The sequence below is a fragment of the Oryctolagus cuniculus genome, chromosome 4, assembly GCF_964237555.1.
Source record: "Oryctolagus cuniculus chromosome 4, mOryCun1.1, whole genome shotgun sequence".
In the NCBI taxonomy this organism is placed as follows: domain Eukaryota; kingdom Metazoa; phylum Chordata; class Mammalia; order Lagomorpha; family Leporidae; genus Oryctolagus; species Oryctolagus cuniculus.
Genome location: NC_091435.1, coordinates 96,583,722 through 96,602,364, shown reverse-complemented (window position 1 = coordinate 96,602,364; position 18,643 = coordinate 96,583,722). Strand labels below are relative to the sequence as shown.

Genomic DNA, 18,643 nt, shown 5'->3' with positions numbered 1-18,643 from the left:
GGAAACACCAGCATCCTATATCAGAGTGCTGGTTGAAATCCCAGTTGCTCTGCTTCCAATCCAGTTCTCTGTTAATGTGCCTGGGAAGGCAGCAGAAGACGGCCCAAGGGCCTAGGCTGCTGCAACCCATGTAGAAGACCTAGATGGAGTTTCTGGCTCCTGGTTGCGACCTGGCGCAGCCCTGACCATTGCAGCCATGTGGGGAGTGAAGTCGCAAATCCTCCCACGGTGTGCATTAGCAGGAGGCGCAATCAAAAGTGAAGCCAGGACTCAAACCCAGCCATTCTGATAAAGACATCCCAAATGGCATCTGAACCACTGTGCCAGATGTCTGCTCCCAGAGCACACACTTAAGGGACTTGTTAGGTGTCTGATTCAAGACTATTCACTTTTTGCCAAGTTTTTATTCTTAAGAGAACCACAATAAAACTGAGTAAACAATCAGAAAATACACAGCAGGTAATTTCCCAAAACTGGTCTGAAATAAAAGCACAGGATATTCTAACCATAGCCATAATAATAGTCAAAGGCTTAAGATAAACCAGAGAGTAAAAAAGGCCCTGTTGGATAGAAGAGAGATCAGATTTAGCTCTGAACTGTAGAATAAAACCATTCAGGCTTACCTGCATGGTATATGATCCATCATGGTTATATGTTACAGCTATGACTACATCTTTATGGAAAGGGGGAAAAATAGAAGAAAAATTAGAAGACATTCACTTATTCAATAAAATCTCACTTTCAACTTTTAAGATAACTATCTGTTCAAAGGAACATCCACATATTTTAACTCCATGGAAATAAATGCTTGTTTTTTTCCTTAGAAAAATATTTGTCAGGCAGGTTTCAATAAAGGTGAATTTTAAACTTTTTTTTAAAAGGAGTTTTAGATATTTAAGGTGGAAGGGTATTTTTAGACATTTTCCTCTCAACAAAAAATGGTCACAGTGGTCAAGTAGAAGATGCAATGAATTGGTAAAGAGAAATTCTGGTTTAAGACCCAAATGTACCATTTGATCATCTCTATGATCTTCAAGTCACTAAATCTCTGCATCTCGACTTTCTGAGCCATTCAGTGGTTATCAGAATGTAACAATGCTTAAGTAAATGTGAAAGTGCTTTATAGACTGTAACAGTCTATGCAAATGTAAGAAATGATTCATGCCATTACATGACATGGCATTGGTTGAAGACTATCCTGCAAGATGAGAATCAAAAGTTGTGTGGGGTAGAGCACAGCATATAGTCAAAGTCATTTCATCAACCTCTGTCTTGTCAGCCGTCACTTGGATGCTGTCAGCTCAAATCTGTGTCTAGCCCTGACCTTGCTTCTGCAGAACTCTGATCGGCCGCTCCACTCACAACAGAAAATGAACCTGCTGGGTCAACAAATCACCTTCCCTCCAGAACCGTGAGCCCAGTCACTGGCACCGCTCTACCTCTCACCCAGCTTTGAAACCTGCCATCCTTGCCTCAGCTTTCTCCTTGGATTTCCCATCGTGTTGTCACCATAAACCTGACAAAGCCTTCCCTTTGAAAACCTGGTCTATGCCATTCCCAACACTCCCTGCTGGTCCAGGCCCAGCAGGCTCAGGTCTGGCTGATCTGAGATCCTCCAGGATCTCCCTGCTTCCTGTCTCAACCCTTCCAGGAGATGCTTCCTCGCATGTCCCCACTGCATCCAAAACACCTGGCCGGTACTGAAGGCTCCAGCCTCTCAGTCTTACTTCCTGTTGTTCCCCAACCCAGTGGGCAAACGGCCCAAGGACTGGTCCCCATATGTGCTTCCAGCTTTTCCTCCACGGAGGTGCCCCTCCTCCACCACGTTACTGGTCCCAGACACGCCACTGAAACCCCACGTCTCTCGTTCACCTCACGCTCACCGTCCTTGGGCACAGTCTGCATGTGCAAAATGAATGCTCTCCCCACTAAACATTTAGATTTTTGTAGAGAAAACACTATTATGCTCAGTGAAATAAGCCAGACACAGAAAGATAAATACCATGTTTTCTCTCATACGGGGAAGTTAATATACATCAGAACATAAAAGAAAGGAGGTCACATTATTTGGTATATAGTTATAAATATTATCTTCACTGAATTACACCCTCTACATTACAATATATTCTTCTTCCCTCACTTTATGATCATTTCCATGAATACCATGTTATATGATATTAACATCCTTGTTTTCAAGAGAAAATAGTATGTATACTATAAAATATTTACACAGGAAGTGAATGTCAAAATGTTAAAAACTGTTGTTTTAAAAATACATAATTTAAAATAATAACAATACACACTATTATGATCCCCCCCATCCTGGTTTATGATAGAGTGATTTTTTTCTCTTCTTTTTTTGTAGATTTTAGAAACTACAAAAATTAAAATGTTCATAAAAGTCAATTACTTAAGTCTGTAACTTCCAGGGCTTGCATTATTACCCATGATGCCCTCTACCTTCCCAACACACATACTTTTAAGTGGTAAATCCCTTCAGAGAAAAAAACAGACAAAAAGACGTATTTTTCTCCCCCTTCTCCGTATTACTCAGCATATCCACCTTCTCAGAAACTTTGTACTGAAAGCATGAAACTTCTTCACCCCTTATCTTTCTTGTCAACAACCTTTAATCCTTAGGAGAAAAGGCCTCCTGTTATACCAGATCAGTTTTCTTTTGACTTATAAAATGAGAAAAGCATTTGACTGACATGAATACTTGTAGAATCAGAGGAAAGACATTGCCAGGAAACTATAATTTCTTTCATATTATTACAGGACACTGATCATGTTTCTCGCACATCCAAGTATCTCTTGTTTCCCCCAAAGGGCACCTTAAGTCTCCTCCTACACATTTAATAAGGTACGGAAGTTTAACATCATGCAGTGTTAGCAAAAGCACATGTTCCATGGAGTATCAATTCTAGTCCTGACTCCCTCAATTATCTCTCATGTGACCTTCGGAAAATTACTAATTTCTTTTATCCTTGGCCTTGGCTCAATAAGATTAATAATCTATAAAGCTGATACTAATAATAAAGTTGACAATAATAACTCTGTTCTCATTGGTCCGATCTGAAAATGAAAATGAAGTAATCTTTGGAAAAGGTTTAATGGAGAATCTGGCATAAATGAAATAATAAATCTCAGCCATTATTATTATTATTATTACTATTATTATTATTAGGGGTTGGGCAAAGCTCTGTGAAACATGGCAACAACCAAAATCAGAATATTTTTCAAGCCTTAAATATTTAAAAGACTTGGCTCTTCTCATTGAAGTCAATAAGAGTTGGTTCTACTTTGGATTCATAAGTGCTTCTGTGTCCTGAGACTTCCTGTTTGGGGTACTCCCTTACTCGACTATGGTATGGTCACTGCTGATGTGAGACTCACTGTAATATTTGTGAAAGCTGCTACAATCACACCTGAGTTATTTTAATGGAATACTGCCAAAAAAGTGAACAGCAGTCATGTTGGCTTTTCAATTATGTATTTAATTCTAAACCAATCCTTTTTATTAAATTCCAATTAAAATATTACATAAATCAGAAACACCATGCAGGGCTTTGGGGAAGATCCATGCCCAAGAACACAGCAGGCTCATCTGAATCACAGCCACACGTGTAGCTCTGCCACCTGATTCCAGTAGATGAGGCCACCCAAGCTTTACTGCTTGTGATTCTTGCACTCCCCAGCCCATCAGGAGTCCACAGTGTGATACACCCAGATTTGGAAGGCTGTTTTTAGGATGAAATGAGCAAACATGTCAGCATAAAATGACGGGTTCACCATTTGCAGGTGCTACTGTGTGAGAGAGGTTTGCCAACCGTATGAAAGCTTAGATGCACACACACACACACACGCCCGTGTGCACACACACACTACATGTAAGGTAATCTAAGGTCAAATGAAAAAAACAACTAAACAGCTAACACCAAATCAATTACTGTGAATGAAGAATTTGTTACTAAATGAGTAGATGTCTACACAGAGCTGGAGTAAGGTAGATTCTGTTCTGCCCAGGGAAGGGGGTGCTGTGATCAGATGGAAAGAGGGTTTGGCCCTACCCGACAGGCATGTTTTTTACAATGGAGCTGTCATAGTTCAACAACAGCCCACATTCAAGGAGACCCAGCACTCTCAGCTCTGACTGTGCCCATCTGGCTGCTGTGTAGCCTGTCCCGAAGCAGCTTTCTGGTGCCACAGGTATACTGCTCCAGCCATCAGCTTACAAACTACCTCTGACTTGAGCTAAATAAAATAAATCAGGTCTTATTTTAAACCTACTCAAATTAGTTTGCTATTTCAAAAAATCAACTTTGAACTGGAAAAATGGTGGCAATAGCATGGTCATCAATGTCAAAAAGAGTGGGTGTTGATCATGGCTCTGCCACCACCTGTCCTTGAATAACTCACTTCACCTTCCATCAGTGGGTTTAACAGGGACTTCCCCTCATCAAGGTGTTGTGAAAATAAAAATTGACATGTGATAAGGCATTTAATAAGGTATAGCTCTTTAGTGACTCCCTTCCCCCAGAAACACCTGGACCACTGCCTGAGAAGAGACGCTCTCTCCCTCACTCAGTTTTGGATATCGTTTTTCTTATTCAAAAGGAATGCGTTCTCACTGCAGAACAATTAAAAAGCAAAGAAAAATACAGAGATGGGGGGAGGAGATTGCTTTAAATCTCACCACCCAATGGTACTTGGCTAACATTTTGGTGTATTTCACTTCAGGTGTCTTGCTAGTTTGTTTTATGATACGTTTTTGGAATATTTACAAAAGACACACACAAAAAGAAAAAGTGTAAAGAAGAAAAATGAATACCATTAACTCTACTACCCAGAGATGATTTCTATGATTTTGGCATGCTTCCTCCCAATGCTTAGGTTAGGCCATTAAAAAAAGTAACTGCCTGGTCATAACCAGGCTTATCCTTCTTTTTCAAGTTCATTTGATGCTGTATTTCTATGGCTCACACCTCTCCTTTAAAGAAAACACTACTTACTGTTTTTACCATCTCTAAGAGTCACATTTCTTGTGTAATTGATATTCAGTCTTCTTCCATTGCACAATGAAAATGGAGAGAATTGATCTAGAAAGAATTCAAAATTCAACAACAAATTTATGAACGTCAAGCTTACTAAATTGATGCCTTATGAAAGAAAGCATAAAACACAGGTCCTAAAATTGGCAGCTCAAATGTGTTTTCTTTGTTCCCAGTGTTTTAATTAGATATTTTCATTTACATCTTGGGAAATTCCATATGGAAAACCCCAGCTTCCCTTGAAGACTCAGAATAGTTGTGACTTCAACTCTCAACCTCCCATGGCATGGACTGCATGATGTTCACACCCTCTGATGTCACCACCATCTCTACCCCTCATTCTGTCCTTTCACCTGGCCTCCCTTACTCTTCATGTTATTGGTGCAGCCCCAGTAGGGATTTGGGTACACATCCTCCATGGACAAAATCCAGGAGCTACAGCATAGCTAAACTGAAGCAGTTTATTCTGATATGAGGTGTGGGCGTCCAGAGTGGCGTATTAACTGCTCTGCCAAACACCTGCCCCAAGAGCACTCCATTCTAAAGATGTTATGCTCAGGCTCGGGGATACCACGTGGGCATACTCAGATGCAGTTTTCATTTAACATAAAAGGATAAAGGAATAGAGCATAACTCTCCTAAAGAAACAGCTGTACACTTTAAAAAAAATTTGAGAGGCAGGGGGAGAAGGGAAAGACAGAGAGCTTTCCTCAGCTGGTTTAGGCACCAAATGCCCACAGTGCACAGAGCCAGGGATCAAAGCTGGGAGTCTGGAACCCAGTCTAGGTCTCCCATGTGAGTGGCAGGAAAACAATTACTCGGGCCATCACTGCTACACGTTAACAAGAAGCTGGAATCAGGAACTAAGCTGGGATCTGAACCCAGGTACTCTGATCTAGGATGTGAGTATCCCAACTGGCAGCTTACTACTAGGACATATGCCTACCCTCAGAGCTGTGCTTTCAAAAATTATTTATTTGCTTCTATTTATTTGAAAGGTAGAGAGACAGAAATCTTCCTCTGCCATTTTACTTCCTAAGTGTCTGCAACAGCTGGGGGCTGTGCCAGGCTGAACTAGGAGCCTAGAATTCATCCTGGGTTTCTCATGTGGGTAGCAGGGACCTACGCACTTGGGCTATCACCTGCTGCTTCCCAAGGTGTGCATTAGCAGGAAGCTGAATCAGAACCCAAATCCAGGCACTCCAATATGGGATGTGGGTATCCTAAGCAGCAAGTTACCTGCTGTGCCAAATGCCTGCTCCTCCTCATAGTTGTAATTTTTAAACATTCAATACAATTATCTCAAATGAATCTAGAAATTAAAGATCCTTAAAATAGGATCCTATAATTATCCAGAATAATATAATAATTCAATAATGATATAAATGGATTTTTAAGATTTATTTTCTTTTATTTGAAAGGCAGAGTTACAGAGAGGCAGAGGCAGAGACAGAAAGAGGTTTTCCAATCGCTGGTTCACTCCCCAAATGGCTGCAACAGCCAGAGCTGAGCCAATCTGAAGCCGGGAGCCAGGAGCTTCTTCTGGGTTTCCCATGAGGGTGCAGGGGCCCAAGCACCTGGGCCATCTTCCACTGCTTTCCAAGGCCATTAGCAGAGAGCTGGATTGGAGGTGGAGCAGCTAAGACTCAAACTGGCACCCACATGGGATGCAAGCACCACAGGTGGAGCCTTTACCCACTATGCCACAATACTGGCTCTAAATTGATTTTTTTAAAGATCTGTGCCAAATGTCAATTAGCAGAGTAAATATTATACAGAAAGATTGAGTGAGCTCAGATTTTAGATCAATTTAGAGGGAAGAGCTCCCTAATGGAGTTGCCTGAAACTGTAATAAACTAACCCAATGAGTAGTGATTTTCCAGGGCCAAGTGTTAGAAACAAGTTGTGAGGACAACAACTGAGAGTGCTGGGGAAGCAGGAAGGCATGGATGGGGCAGTCATGATGAGTCCCCATGTTCAGATTCTATGATACTATGAAGTGTGTGTGTCTCCAGGCAGACCTATGTGAAATCACAGGACAGAGACAGAGAGGAAGAAGTAACTGAACAAGGAATCACAGGAAGCCCAAGGGAATCGACAGCCTCCTGGGCTCTGTCTTCAGTCTCTGGGACCCAGGAGGTTGCTGTAGGTTCCGAGCAGGCTGTGAAGAGTGAGTGACACACAAAGGAACTCGCAGGGGATCAGCATGAGATAAGGGAAGAATCCATGTTTCGCTGAGAAGAGACTTATTTCTCCAAGTTTGGGTGCTTCGTTAAGCTGCACGTCATGGTTAAGTGGTATCATGGATGCACCCATGAGAGGTGAAGAGTCCCCTTCCTACTAGGGGACAGCTCTGCAGAGAATGGTGCCAGTCACTGAGAGCAGCAAAGGGAGGCAAGAGTGGCATGAGAGAAATGGGTGGGCGCTGCGGAGCAGGGGGTTAGCCACTGCTTGGGACGCCTGCATCCCACATCAAAGTGCCTTGTTGAATCCCAGCTCCTCTGCTTCTGATCCAGCTTCCTGCTAATGCATCCTGGGGGGCAGCAGATGATGGCCCAAGTACTTGGGTCCCTGCCATCCATGTAGGAGACCTAGATAAGAGCTCCTGGTTCCTGGTTTCAACCTGGCCCAGCCCCAGCTGTTGTGGGCAACTGGGGAGTGAACCAGGGTATGGACGTTCTGTCTGTCTGTCTCTCTCTCTCTCTCTCACTTTCAAATTGATAAATAAACAGTAAATAAAAAAGAAAGGCATGTTCAATGGTGATCCATGCCTTTGACAAGCAGAGGGAAGAGAAAGCACCCCATACCTTGCGTGTGAAGGTTGAAGGCATCCGTCATAGCTCTCTCCTGCAGGACGAGCCCCAGGGCTGCCTGGCAGAACAGCTCCTTGGCAGCAGCCTTCCAGCCAGACAGCAGCGCCTTGTGGTGTTGAGGGATGAAGTCGGTGTGCACGTGCCCGGCTTCGAACTCTGGGTGGCCACACAGGCTGAGCAGGAAGTCGATGTTGGTATGCAGACCGACAATCTAGAAGAGAATGCAGCCCCAGTGCCTACTGAGTGGGGAATGCACCCCCTCAGGAAAACATCCACTCTTTGTCCTTAGTATCTCTACTGGGGAACAGTAAAAAGGTCCCAAGTGGCAATAGGGCAACTCCCCAAAAAACTCCCAAAACCCCCACCTCACTATGACCGTATCCATTTCTGTGGATGTGGACTTAACACTTAGAATTATTTTTTTTAAATATTTATTTATTTGAAAGGCAGAGAGGCAGAGAGAGAGAGAGAGACAGAGACAGAGAGACAGAGACAGAGAGAGGTCTTCCATCCACTGGTTCACTCCCCAGATGGCTGCAACGGCCAGAGCTATGCTGATCTAAAGCCAGGAGCTGGGAGCTTCTCCTAGGTCTCCCATGAGGGTGCAGAGGCCCAAGGACTTGGGCCATCTTCTACTGCTTTCCCAGGCCATAGCAGAGAGCTGGATTGGAAGTGGAGCAGCCAGGACTCGAACCAATGCGCACATGGAATGTTGGCACTGTAAGCAGCGGCTTTACCCACTATGCCATGGCACTGGTCCCAGAATGATATTTTAATATGAGAAAAAGGATGCAGGAATGGGTACAGCAGGCGGTGAGGAGGTGTTTAACAGACTCCAGTTAGGAAAGTGGTAAATGTTGAGAAACATGCAAGAGGATCCTGAAGTCTTGCTCCTCTGCACTCTCCCATAGAACAGGAAGATGCAGAGCAGGCGGGCTGCTACCCCAGGCAGCGGGCAGGACCAACCGGCCTCCACGCAGCCTCCTTTCAACACTGAAATCCAACTTTTACGTTCTGATGGGAAAAAGTTACAAAATAAACGCCGATGGTCCTAGAAACAAAATCAAAGGTAAAACCAGCTATGTGCAGCCTGGCTTCATTCATCTATTCCTTCCCTTGTTCACTACACATTTACAGAGCACCTGTTAGGTGTCTGGCTCTGATCCCAGCACTGGGGACACAATGAGGAACAAACTGGACCCAAGTCCTTGCCCCTTAGAGCTCACATTGGAAGGAAAAGGTCAACAGCCATGTCTATACACAAATGTCTTACATGAGGTGGTTTGTGGAAAAATGGAAGTAAAGGGGCCGGCGCTGTGGCCTAGTGGGTAAAGCTGCCGCCTGCAGTGCCCACATCCCATATGGGCTCTGGTTTAAGTCCCGGCTGCTCCACTTCCGAACCAGCTCTCTGCTAATGCGCCTGGGAAAGCAGCAGAGATGACCCAATTACTTGTGTGTCCATGTGGGAGACTCAGAAGTTCCCGGCTCCTGGCTTTGGCCTGGCCTAACCTGGTCATTGTAGCCATTTGGGGAGTGAGCCAGCAGATGGAAGATCTCTCTCTCTCTCTCACCCTTCACTCTGTAATTCTGCCTTCCAAATTAATAAATAAGTCTTAAAAAAAAAAAAAGAAAAGAAAACGGAATTAAAAGACAATGCAAATTTTCCACGAGCTTTTCAAAGCCCCTATGTATAATGTCACATATTAAGGAAACTAAGTCTGGCTATAGGGATGGAGAACAGCAAAGGGTCCCATTTTAAATGGGGTGGCCCAGGAAAAGACTCAGGAAGGCAGCAAGGCTGGGGAGAGTCAGGGGGGAGTCCGTCAATCATGTGGGGGAAGAACATTCTGGAAGAGAGGGCAGGAACACAGGACTCCATGATGGGTGTGTCTGAGGAATGGCTAGGAAGCCGATGTGATGGGAGCCAGAAGTAAGAATTTTGATCAAATTAGTAACATATTAACAAATTTGAATATCATGGGTTATAGGGCTTTCTGCACCAGGAAATAAATGTGCTATAGGAATTAACAAATTGGACATAATTATTTTCCTTTTAGGGGAAAAAAAAATCTCAAACTACAGGTCATACTTGTATAGCTGGCCTTATCTACAGAAGGAATAAATAGAATTTCTCTGAAATATTACATTGGCACTCATGGTTTTGCTTCTGCAATCTGTCTACCTGGCAAGAAGAAGTCCTCAGACCCTATTCTGACGCTAGAGAACAGGCCTCACGTGAAATTACTTTGTGACTTCTGGGCAACTGGTGGAAGGGAGCAGACACGGCCATGCTGACAAGGCCAAAGGCTGGCTTTTGGTGCTGACCAAAAGCTTCAGGGTCACTGGCCCGGGTCACTCACGTTGTACTGACGGAGGCTGTGCCGCAGTTTCATCAAGGCCGCCTGGCGATCTGCAGCCCACACGACCAGCTTCGCAATCATGGGGTCATAATGCACTGACACTTCGTCCCCTGAAATTGACAAAACCATGGTCACCTCTCAAAGTCAAAACTGAAAGGCATACAACAGGACAAACAAGCTACAGGCTTACACACATTCCACACTTAATTCACACAAGGCCCTGCACCACCGGTTTATCCAGAAGGCAACTGAGGCTCAGCGGGGTCTGGACATTTGTCCAAAGTCCAACGACGGTGTGTCTATTAGGCCCTCCCAGGCTGGCCTGCCCAGTCCTGTCTCCCTCTGAACCTTTTCTTCCTTTCTCCTTTTGGAAGGCAATGTAACCTTCTTCTACCTTCTCCCATGACACCCACTTGTGCCCTTGGCATTGCTCTACCACATCAGTAAAGCAAGGAAACTAATTCCTCTACCCTGCAGGGCTATTGGGAGGGGTGAGGATAAAGTGCAAGTGCCACACCTGGAAGAGCTGACAAACAAATGGTTGCTATGGTTACTGGGACGGTAACAGTTGAAGGGAAAAAGAGCCCAAACCACAGCACATCTCGCTGGTTGGAGAAGGATGTGGTGTAGCCAAAGAACATCGATGAAGGGCCTTTTTCCTAATATTGTCAGATCTATCCTCTCTGAACCCCAGGTCCTCTTCTACAAAACCAAGGGCTGGAGATACAGTCTGACACCCGGACACTCACCCACTCCACAATCTACATGTAATGTTCACCTACTGGGCCTAGGCTTGAGCAAGGAGCTGCGCATGGAACATGCAGTCTACCCCTTCAGAGTCCTAGGGTCTACTGGGGAAACAGACAAGGAATAACAGATGGCAGGTGCAAGACAAGGACGACGGCTGAGGAATGCACAAGGGCTCTGCACACACAGAAGGCGAGGGCTGGGGGAAGCTTCCTGGACAAGGTTCTCCCTCTCAGTACCAAGATGAAAACCTGGGGTCCTCCTGAGCGCCTGTCTTCTCTACCGCAAGTGTCTCTGTGTGCTGGTAAGGTAGATTTACCACCTAGGCTACGGCTTAGCCACAGCTCTCACATTATTAAAAAGTCTGAATTGGAGCCAGTGCTGTGGCGTGGAGGGTAAAGCCACTGCCTGCAGTGCCTGCATCCCATGCGGGTGCTGACTGGAGTCCTGGCTGCTCCACTTATGATCCAATTCTGCTGTGGATTGGGAAAGCAGCAGAAGATGGCCTGTGTCCTTAGGTTTCTGTACCCACATGGGAGACCCAGGGGAGGCTCCTGGCTCCTGACTTTAGATCTGTCTAGCTCTGGCCATTGTAGCCATTTGGGGAGTGAAGCTGCAGATGGAAGATCTCCTCTCTCTTGCTCTGCCTCTGCCTCTCTTTAGCTCTGCCTTTCAAATAAATAAATAAATATATTTTTTTTAATTTTTGACAGGCAGAGTGGACAGTGAGAGAGAGAGACAGAGAGAAAGGTCTTCCTTTTTGCCGTTGGTTCACCCTTCAATGGCCACCGCGGCTGGCGCATTGCGGCCGGCGCACCACGCTGATCCGATGGCAGGAGCCAGGATCCAGGTGCTTCTCCTGGTCTCCCATGGGGTGCAGGGCCCAAGCACTTGGGCCATCCTCCACTGCACTCCCTGGCCACAGCAGAGAGCTGGCCTGGAAGAGGGGCAACTGGGACAGAATCCGGCGCCCTGACCGGGACTAGAACCTGGTGTGCCAGCGCCACAAGGTGGAGGATTAGCCTAGTGAGCCGCGGCACCGGCCATAAATAAATCTTTAAAAAAATGTCGAATTGGGGCTGGTGCTGTGGCACAGCAGGTTAAAGCCCAGGCCTGCAACGCCAGCATTCCATATAGATGCTGGTTCAAGTCTGGGCTGCTCTGTGGGGAGCAACTCGGACTAGACTAAGTTACTGGAATTAAGACTTATTCTATGCATCTGCTCTCCCACAATATGGCGCTGAGAAGGGAGAAACAGCTTCTACACAGCTGCCTCCAGTTTCACCAATAAACTGTAGGACCTGCTCCTGATTGGAGGAGAGCAGCATACTTGGCGTGTGGGTAGCAGAGTTGGGATTGGTGTAAGAGGACTATAAAGGAGGAGAGAGACAACATGCACCAGGAACATCTAAGAGGAACACCTGTGCAGCCCCCGAGAGAGCCGGCCAGTGGTGTGCCGCTCCCCCGCGGAAGTGGGGAAAAGTGGCAGGGGGAACCGCCCTTCCACGGAGGTGGAAGGGACGGTAGCCAACCCGGGAAGAACCAGCAGCAAACCCGGGGAGGGCCGAGCAGACGAAAGAACAGCGCAGGGTCCTGTGTCGTTCCTCCACGAAGAGGGGGAGCGACATAATGGTGCCGTGACTCGGATATGAAGCCTAGGCAGGGTTTAGTGTCGTTCCTCCACGAAGAGGGGGAGCGACACTGCTCCACTTTGGATCCAGCTCCCTGCTAATGCGATTGGGAAAACAGCAGAAGATGGCCCAAGTGCTTGGACCCCTGCATCCACATGGGAGACCTGGAAAAGCTCCCAGCTTTGAATCAGCTCAGCTCTGGCCATTGCAGCCATTTGGGGAGTGAAGCAGCAGATGGAAGACTGTTGACGTTGATTTCTTCTATGAGAGGATTCGTTCTGAGAGGAGGAGCATGGTGGGGACAAGAGGTGCTGAGTCACCACACAGACCCGAGGAGTCAGGTGAAAGCGGGCCAGAGGCAAGCAGCCCACAGACTCGTTTATTTCAGGTACTACAGCTGCTTATATAGCCAAGGCAGCCAAGGCAGCCAATCCAGTCAAGGGGCGGTCTATGCCCTAACCAATCACAGCCTGTTGCCAGGCAGTTTCCAAAGCCATCCAATCACAGCTTGTTGCCAGTCAGGCTCTTGTTGCCAGGCAGTTTCTGAAACCATACAATCGTGGCCTGCTGTCAGTCAGGCTCTGTTGTCATGTGGTTTCCTCTGTTGTCATGTGGTTTCCGAAGCCATCCAATCACAGCCTGTTGCCAGGCAGTTTCTACTGTCAGTGGCCATCTTGGCATGAACTTTTCACCTCAGTGGCCACCTTAGCATGACCTTTTCACCTCCTCATTCCACCACAGAAGACCTTTCTCTCTGTCTCTATCTCTCTCTGTAACTCTTTCAAATAAATAAAATAAATCTTAAAAAAAAAAGTAGTCCAAATTCCTCGATTTGGCTCTCAGACACAGTAGGCTTTATCCTGAACCTGTGTCTCCACCATATCTCCAATGACTCCCCTTCCTGAATCCTTTTCCTTAGCACAATTTTCTTATGGTTCTTCAAACACACCTCTCTTTCTCTTCATTCTTCCTTACGCTGCTAAATCTGCCTACTTAAATCCACTCCAGGCTTCCTCCTAAAGCCTTGTCCTGATTACATCAGCCTAACATAACCACAAAGCCCTGAGAAACGCCATACCTAATCACTGTTCAAATTACTCCAGCAACTGAAATTAAGACGAAGCAGGGAGTGGGGGGCTCAGAACACGGACTCTGAAGTCAGACAATTCAGGTCTGAGCTCTGGCTCCAAGGGTGACCTTGGGCAAATCACTCAACTCCTCCATGCACCAGCTTCCCTCATCTGGAAAATGGGGGATGACAGTAATGCCAACTCTTGGGAAATTCTCATGCATAAAAGTCACCTACAACAGTGCCTGTGCATAGGAAGTGAGCAGTGAGTGTGATTAGGACCATGGCTATTAATCGCATGCTAGGCTGTGACACCTCCTGCACTATGTTTTCACTGTAACTTATTTCTTTCATTATTGTTTTACTAGCACTTATTAAGAGATAAAGTTTATCTCTTAATTCTCCAACACTTCTTTTCCAAAGATTTATTTATTTATTTGAAAGGCAGTGTTTACAGAGAGAGAGACAGAGAAAGAGAGAGAGAGAGAGAGAGAGAGAGAGAGAGAGAGAGATCGAGATCTTCCATCCGCTGGTTCACTTCCCAAATGGCCACAAAGGCTGGAAATGGGCCAAGCCAAAGCCAGGAACCAAGAGCTTCATCCAGGTCTCTCATGTTGGTGCAGGGGCCCAAGCACTTGGGTCATCCTCTGCTGTCTTCCCAGCTGCATTAGCAGGGAGCTGGATTGGAAGCGAGGTAACCAGGTCTCGAACAGACACCTGTATGGGATGCCAGGGTTGCAGGCAGCAGTTCTACCCACTATGCCAAGCTGCAGGCCCCAATTGTGCAACTTTCAGTCTCTTGGAGGCAGAGTACCTTTAGTATAGGAGACATCACCCCAAATCACTTCTGAAACTAGACCAACTAAAATTAAAATAAAATAATACATGCAAAACATTTCTTGGTCAAGTTTGTACTGTTGCATTTCAAAATAAGAGTACTTTGCTTAGAATACAAGTTATTCGTTAAAAATAACTATTCCAGAAGGAAAAAGTAAAGATTAAGAGAAATCAATTAAATCCTTTATTTTAAGACAGGCTGGAGTAGGTGTGCAGAGCAGCAGATTAAGGGCCTGGGATCGAGTCCCACCTCTGCCCTCTGATCCAGCCTCCCACTATTGTGCCTGGGAGGCAGAAGATGATGCTTCAGGTACATAAGTCCCTTCCACCCAAGCGAGAGACCCAGATGTAATTCCAGGCTCCTGGCTTTGGCCTGGCCCAGCCCTGGCTGCTGTGGTCATTCAGGGTAGTCAACCAGCAGATGGAAAGTCTCTCTCTCCCTCCCTCTCTCTTACTTTTTCTTCTCTTTCACTCTGCTTTTCAGATAAATAAATAGGAATAATAAAAATTAATAAAAGGAAAATAGCAGCCTTAGCACATTCAGTGGGTGGAGATTTTGATGAAATAACAACACGCCAGACATTTCCGTAAGACTCAAGGATCCAGCTCAACTAAAAATCCATCAAGGACGAGACCTTCATCACCTTACCTTGCCGCACCCCAGTTTCAATCCTGGTGGAGCTGTCTGCTGGAGGGGTGGAGAGATGTACCAGGGGCCCAGCCCCCGGCATGAAGTTATTGTTAGGATCTTCTGCATATATCCTAGCTTCAAAGGCATGGCCCTGCAGGGTTATGTCTTCCTGGCTCAAGGGAATCTTCTCTCCTGCTGCAATCTAGTAAAAGAACAATGCCTTTGATGAAAATTGGTCCCATAGCAACTACAAAGCTTGGGAAGTCAATGTTCCCCCCTTTTTCCCACGTAAACTATGCATCTGGACTTTACAATGCAGCCAAAGAAAACTAGTATTTTATTCTCCCACTTTGGTATTGGGCAAAACAGAAATAAATTAAAAAACAGATGTAGCCTGGGAAGTGTCGGCCCCGTAAATGTAATAAAATTTCTTTTTTAGGTTTTTTTTTTTTTTTTTTTTTGACAGGCAGAGTGGACAGTGAGAGAGAGAGAGAGAGAGAAGGGTCTTCCTTTTCCGATGGTTCACCCCCCAATGGCCGCTGCAGCCAGCGCGCTACGGCCAGTGCACGGTGCTGATCCAAAGCCAGGAGCCAGGTGCTTCTGGTCTCCCATGAGGGTGCAGGGCCCAAGCACTTGGACCACCCACCACTGCACTCCCGGGCCACAGCAGAGAGCTGGACTGGAAGAGGGGCAACCGGGACAGAATCCGGCGCCCCCAACTGGGACTAGAACCTGGGATGCTGGGTGCCACAGGCAGAGGATTAGCCTATTGAGCTGTGGCCCAGGCCATAAATTTTCAAAGCCATCTCATTCCCCTTGCTATCACACACCTGCTGATGACTTTTTTTTTTTTTTTTTTTTTTTTTTTTTGGACAGGTAGAGTGGATAGTGAGAGAGAGAGAGATAGAAAGGTCTTCCCTTATCGTTGGTTCACCCTCCAATGGCCGCCACAGCTGGCGTGCTGCGGCCGGCACACAGCACTGATCCGAAGCCAGGAGCCAGGTGCTTCTCCTGGTCTCCCATGGGGTGCAGGGCCCAAGCACCTGGGCCATCCTCCACTGCACTCCCTGGCCACAGCAGAGGGCTGGCCTGGAAGAGGGGCAACCGGGACAGAATCCGGCGCCCTGACCAGGACTAGAACCCGGTGTGCCAGCGCCGCTAGGTGGAGGATTAGCCTATTGAGCCGTGGCGCCGGCTTGCTGATGACTTTTACAATGTGGATGACCAACACCAGCCACACTTTTCTATGGCAACATAGTCCTAAACACCAACTAAAACGTTTCGTATTAAAGAAAGATTTGGGGCCGGCGCCACGGCTCACTAGGCTAATCCTCCGCCTGTGGCGCCATCACCCCAGGTTCTAGTCCCGGTCGGGGCGCCAGATTCTGTCCCGGTTGCTCCTCTTCCAGGCCAGCTCTCTGCTGTGGCCCGGGAGGGCAGTGGAGGATGGCCCAAGTGCTTGGGCCCCTGCACCTGCGTAGGAGACCAGGAGAAGCACCTGGCTTCGGATCGGCCTAGTGTGCCAGCTGTAGCGGCCATTTGGAGGGGTGAATCAACGGAAAAGGAAGACCTTTCTCTCTGTCTCTCTCTCTCCCTTGGCTAAAGCTGCTGCCTGAGGGGCCGGCATCCCATATGGGTGCCGATTCGAGTTCAGGCTGTTCCGCTTCCAGTCCAATTTCTGATCATGCACCTGAGAAAAGCAATGGAAGATGGCCCAAGTGCTTGGGTCCCTGCACCCACGTGGGAGACTTGGAAGAAGCCCCTGGCTCCTGGCTTCAGATCCACCCAGCTTCAGACATTGTAGCCATTTGGGGAGTGAGCCAGTAAGATAAAGGATCTTTTTTCTTTTCTTTTCTTTTCTTTTCTTTTCTTTTCTTTTCTTTTCTTTTCTTTTCTTTTCTTTTCTTTTCTTTCTCTCTCTCTCTCTCTCTCTCTCTCTCTGCATTTCTTTCTCTGTAACTCTGACTTTCAAATAAATAAATCTTAAAAAAAGAGAAAGACTTGGGAAATACATGCTAATAATTGAATGCTCATATATATACATATATATATATTTAAAGATTTACTTTATTGATTTGAAAGACAGTGACAGAAAGGGGGGGTGGGGGGAGAGGTCTGTCTGCTAGTTCACTTCCCAGATGGCTGCAATGGCCAGGGCTAGGCCAGGCCAAAGCCAAGAACCTGGAACTCTATCCAGGGTTCCTGCATGGGTGGAAGAGGCCTAAGAACTCAAGCCGTCTTCTACTGCTTTCTCAGGCACATGAGCAGGGAGCTGGATTGGAAGGGAGCAGATGGGACTCACCTGCACTCTGATATGGGATGCCAGTGTTGCAGGCTGTGGCTTAATCCGTTATGCCACATGTGAGCTCCAAGTGTTCATATATTAAATGAAAACGGATAATATCCACGAGACATAAAGCTTGGTTTTGATTATGCTGAATAATCACTGATTCTTGTGTTTATAAGTTAGTCTTCAGTTTGTCTGCTGTCTCCATTTCAAACCTCCAGAAAGTCATTCTAATGGCGTCCCCTGCACCCGCGTGGGAGACCTGGAGGAAGCTCCTGGCTCCTGGCTTCGGATCAGTGCAGCTCTGGCCGTTGAGGCCATCTGGGGAGTGAACCAGCAGATGGAAGATCTTTCTCTCTGTCTCTATCTCTCTCTTTATTTATTTTTTCAAATAAATAAAATAAATCTTTAAAAAAAAAAAAGAAAAATTAAAACATTTTAAAAATAAAAAATAAAAATAAAAAAAGAAATTTTATTATACTTAAATGTGATAACAGAGTATAAACAGGAATATCATTATTATTAATCACTATGATAATTATTACTATTTTGACTATTATATATTTTCCCTTTTTTGCTTTTTTATTATATATTAATACAACAAATTTCTGTGTTCAACCAGTACAAGGGGACTTCAAAAAGTTTGTGAAAAATGGAATTAAAATGTTTATTTTCAGTACAAAAATTTGTTGAAATGCATGTATACAAGGGATCTTCAAAATGTTCACAAAAAGTGCAGTTTATGAGATGCCTATACATGAATTTCCAGTTTTCCACACATTTTTTGAAGTCCCCTTATATAACCTGAAAAAGGCTATTACTGAAAGACATGCCATTTGCTTCTCTCTTTACTCTCCTCTTCAGGTTTCATTCCAAAATGAGGAACTAACAACCTGAGAAAGCAATACAGATGCAGGAAAGAGACCACAAGTAAGGTAGCATGACACTGAACGAAACACGAAAGCACAAAACAGAGGCAAACTCGTCTCCTTGACTCGGTCAGTAAGAAAGCTAGGAACCACGGCAGTCGAGAGTGCAAGGAAAGGGAACCGAAGCAAAGGCCTCTGTGGTGTGGGACTTCAAACCACACACCTGCAGCCACAGGCCTGTGTCCAGATTTTGTCTCTGCACCTGCTCTGTGGCCTGAGTAAGTTTCTTCAGCTCCCCATGCTTCAGAGAAAAGTACCTGGCATACAGTAATCACTAAGTACTGGCTA

General features: G+C 45.8%; 1 protein-coding gene across 8 annotated transcripts in view; it reads right to left on the bottom strand.

Annotated features, from left to right (window-relative positions):
- The window catches only part of MCCC1 (methylcrotonyl-CoA carboxylase subunit 1), a 77,912-nt gene that overhangs the window by 9,040 nt on the left and 50,229 nt on the right, over nucleotides 1–18,643 (bottom strand). For all 8 annotated transcript variants that reach the window (XM_051818818.2, XM_051818823.2, XM_051818817.2 and 5 more), the window contains 5 exons: nucleotides 15,158–15,341; nucleotides 10,225–10,334; nucleotides 7,859–8,075; nucleotides 5,013–5,099; nucleotides 624–673 (listed from right to left, as the gene is read on the bottom strand). In XM_051818818.2, coding sequence (XP_051674778.2) covers nucleotides 624–673; nucleotides 5,013–5,099; nucleotides 7,859–8,075; nucleotides 10,225–10,334; nucleotides 15,158–15,341 — 648 coding nt within the window. The remainder of the gene's footprint in view (nucleotides 1–623; nucleotides 674–5,012; nucleotides 5,100–7,858; nucleotides 8,076–10,224; nucleotides 10,335–15,157; nucleotides 15,342–18,643) is intronic.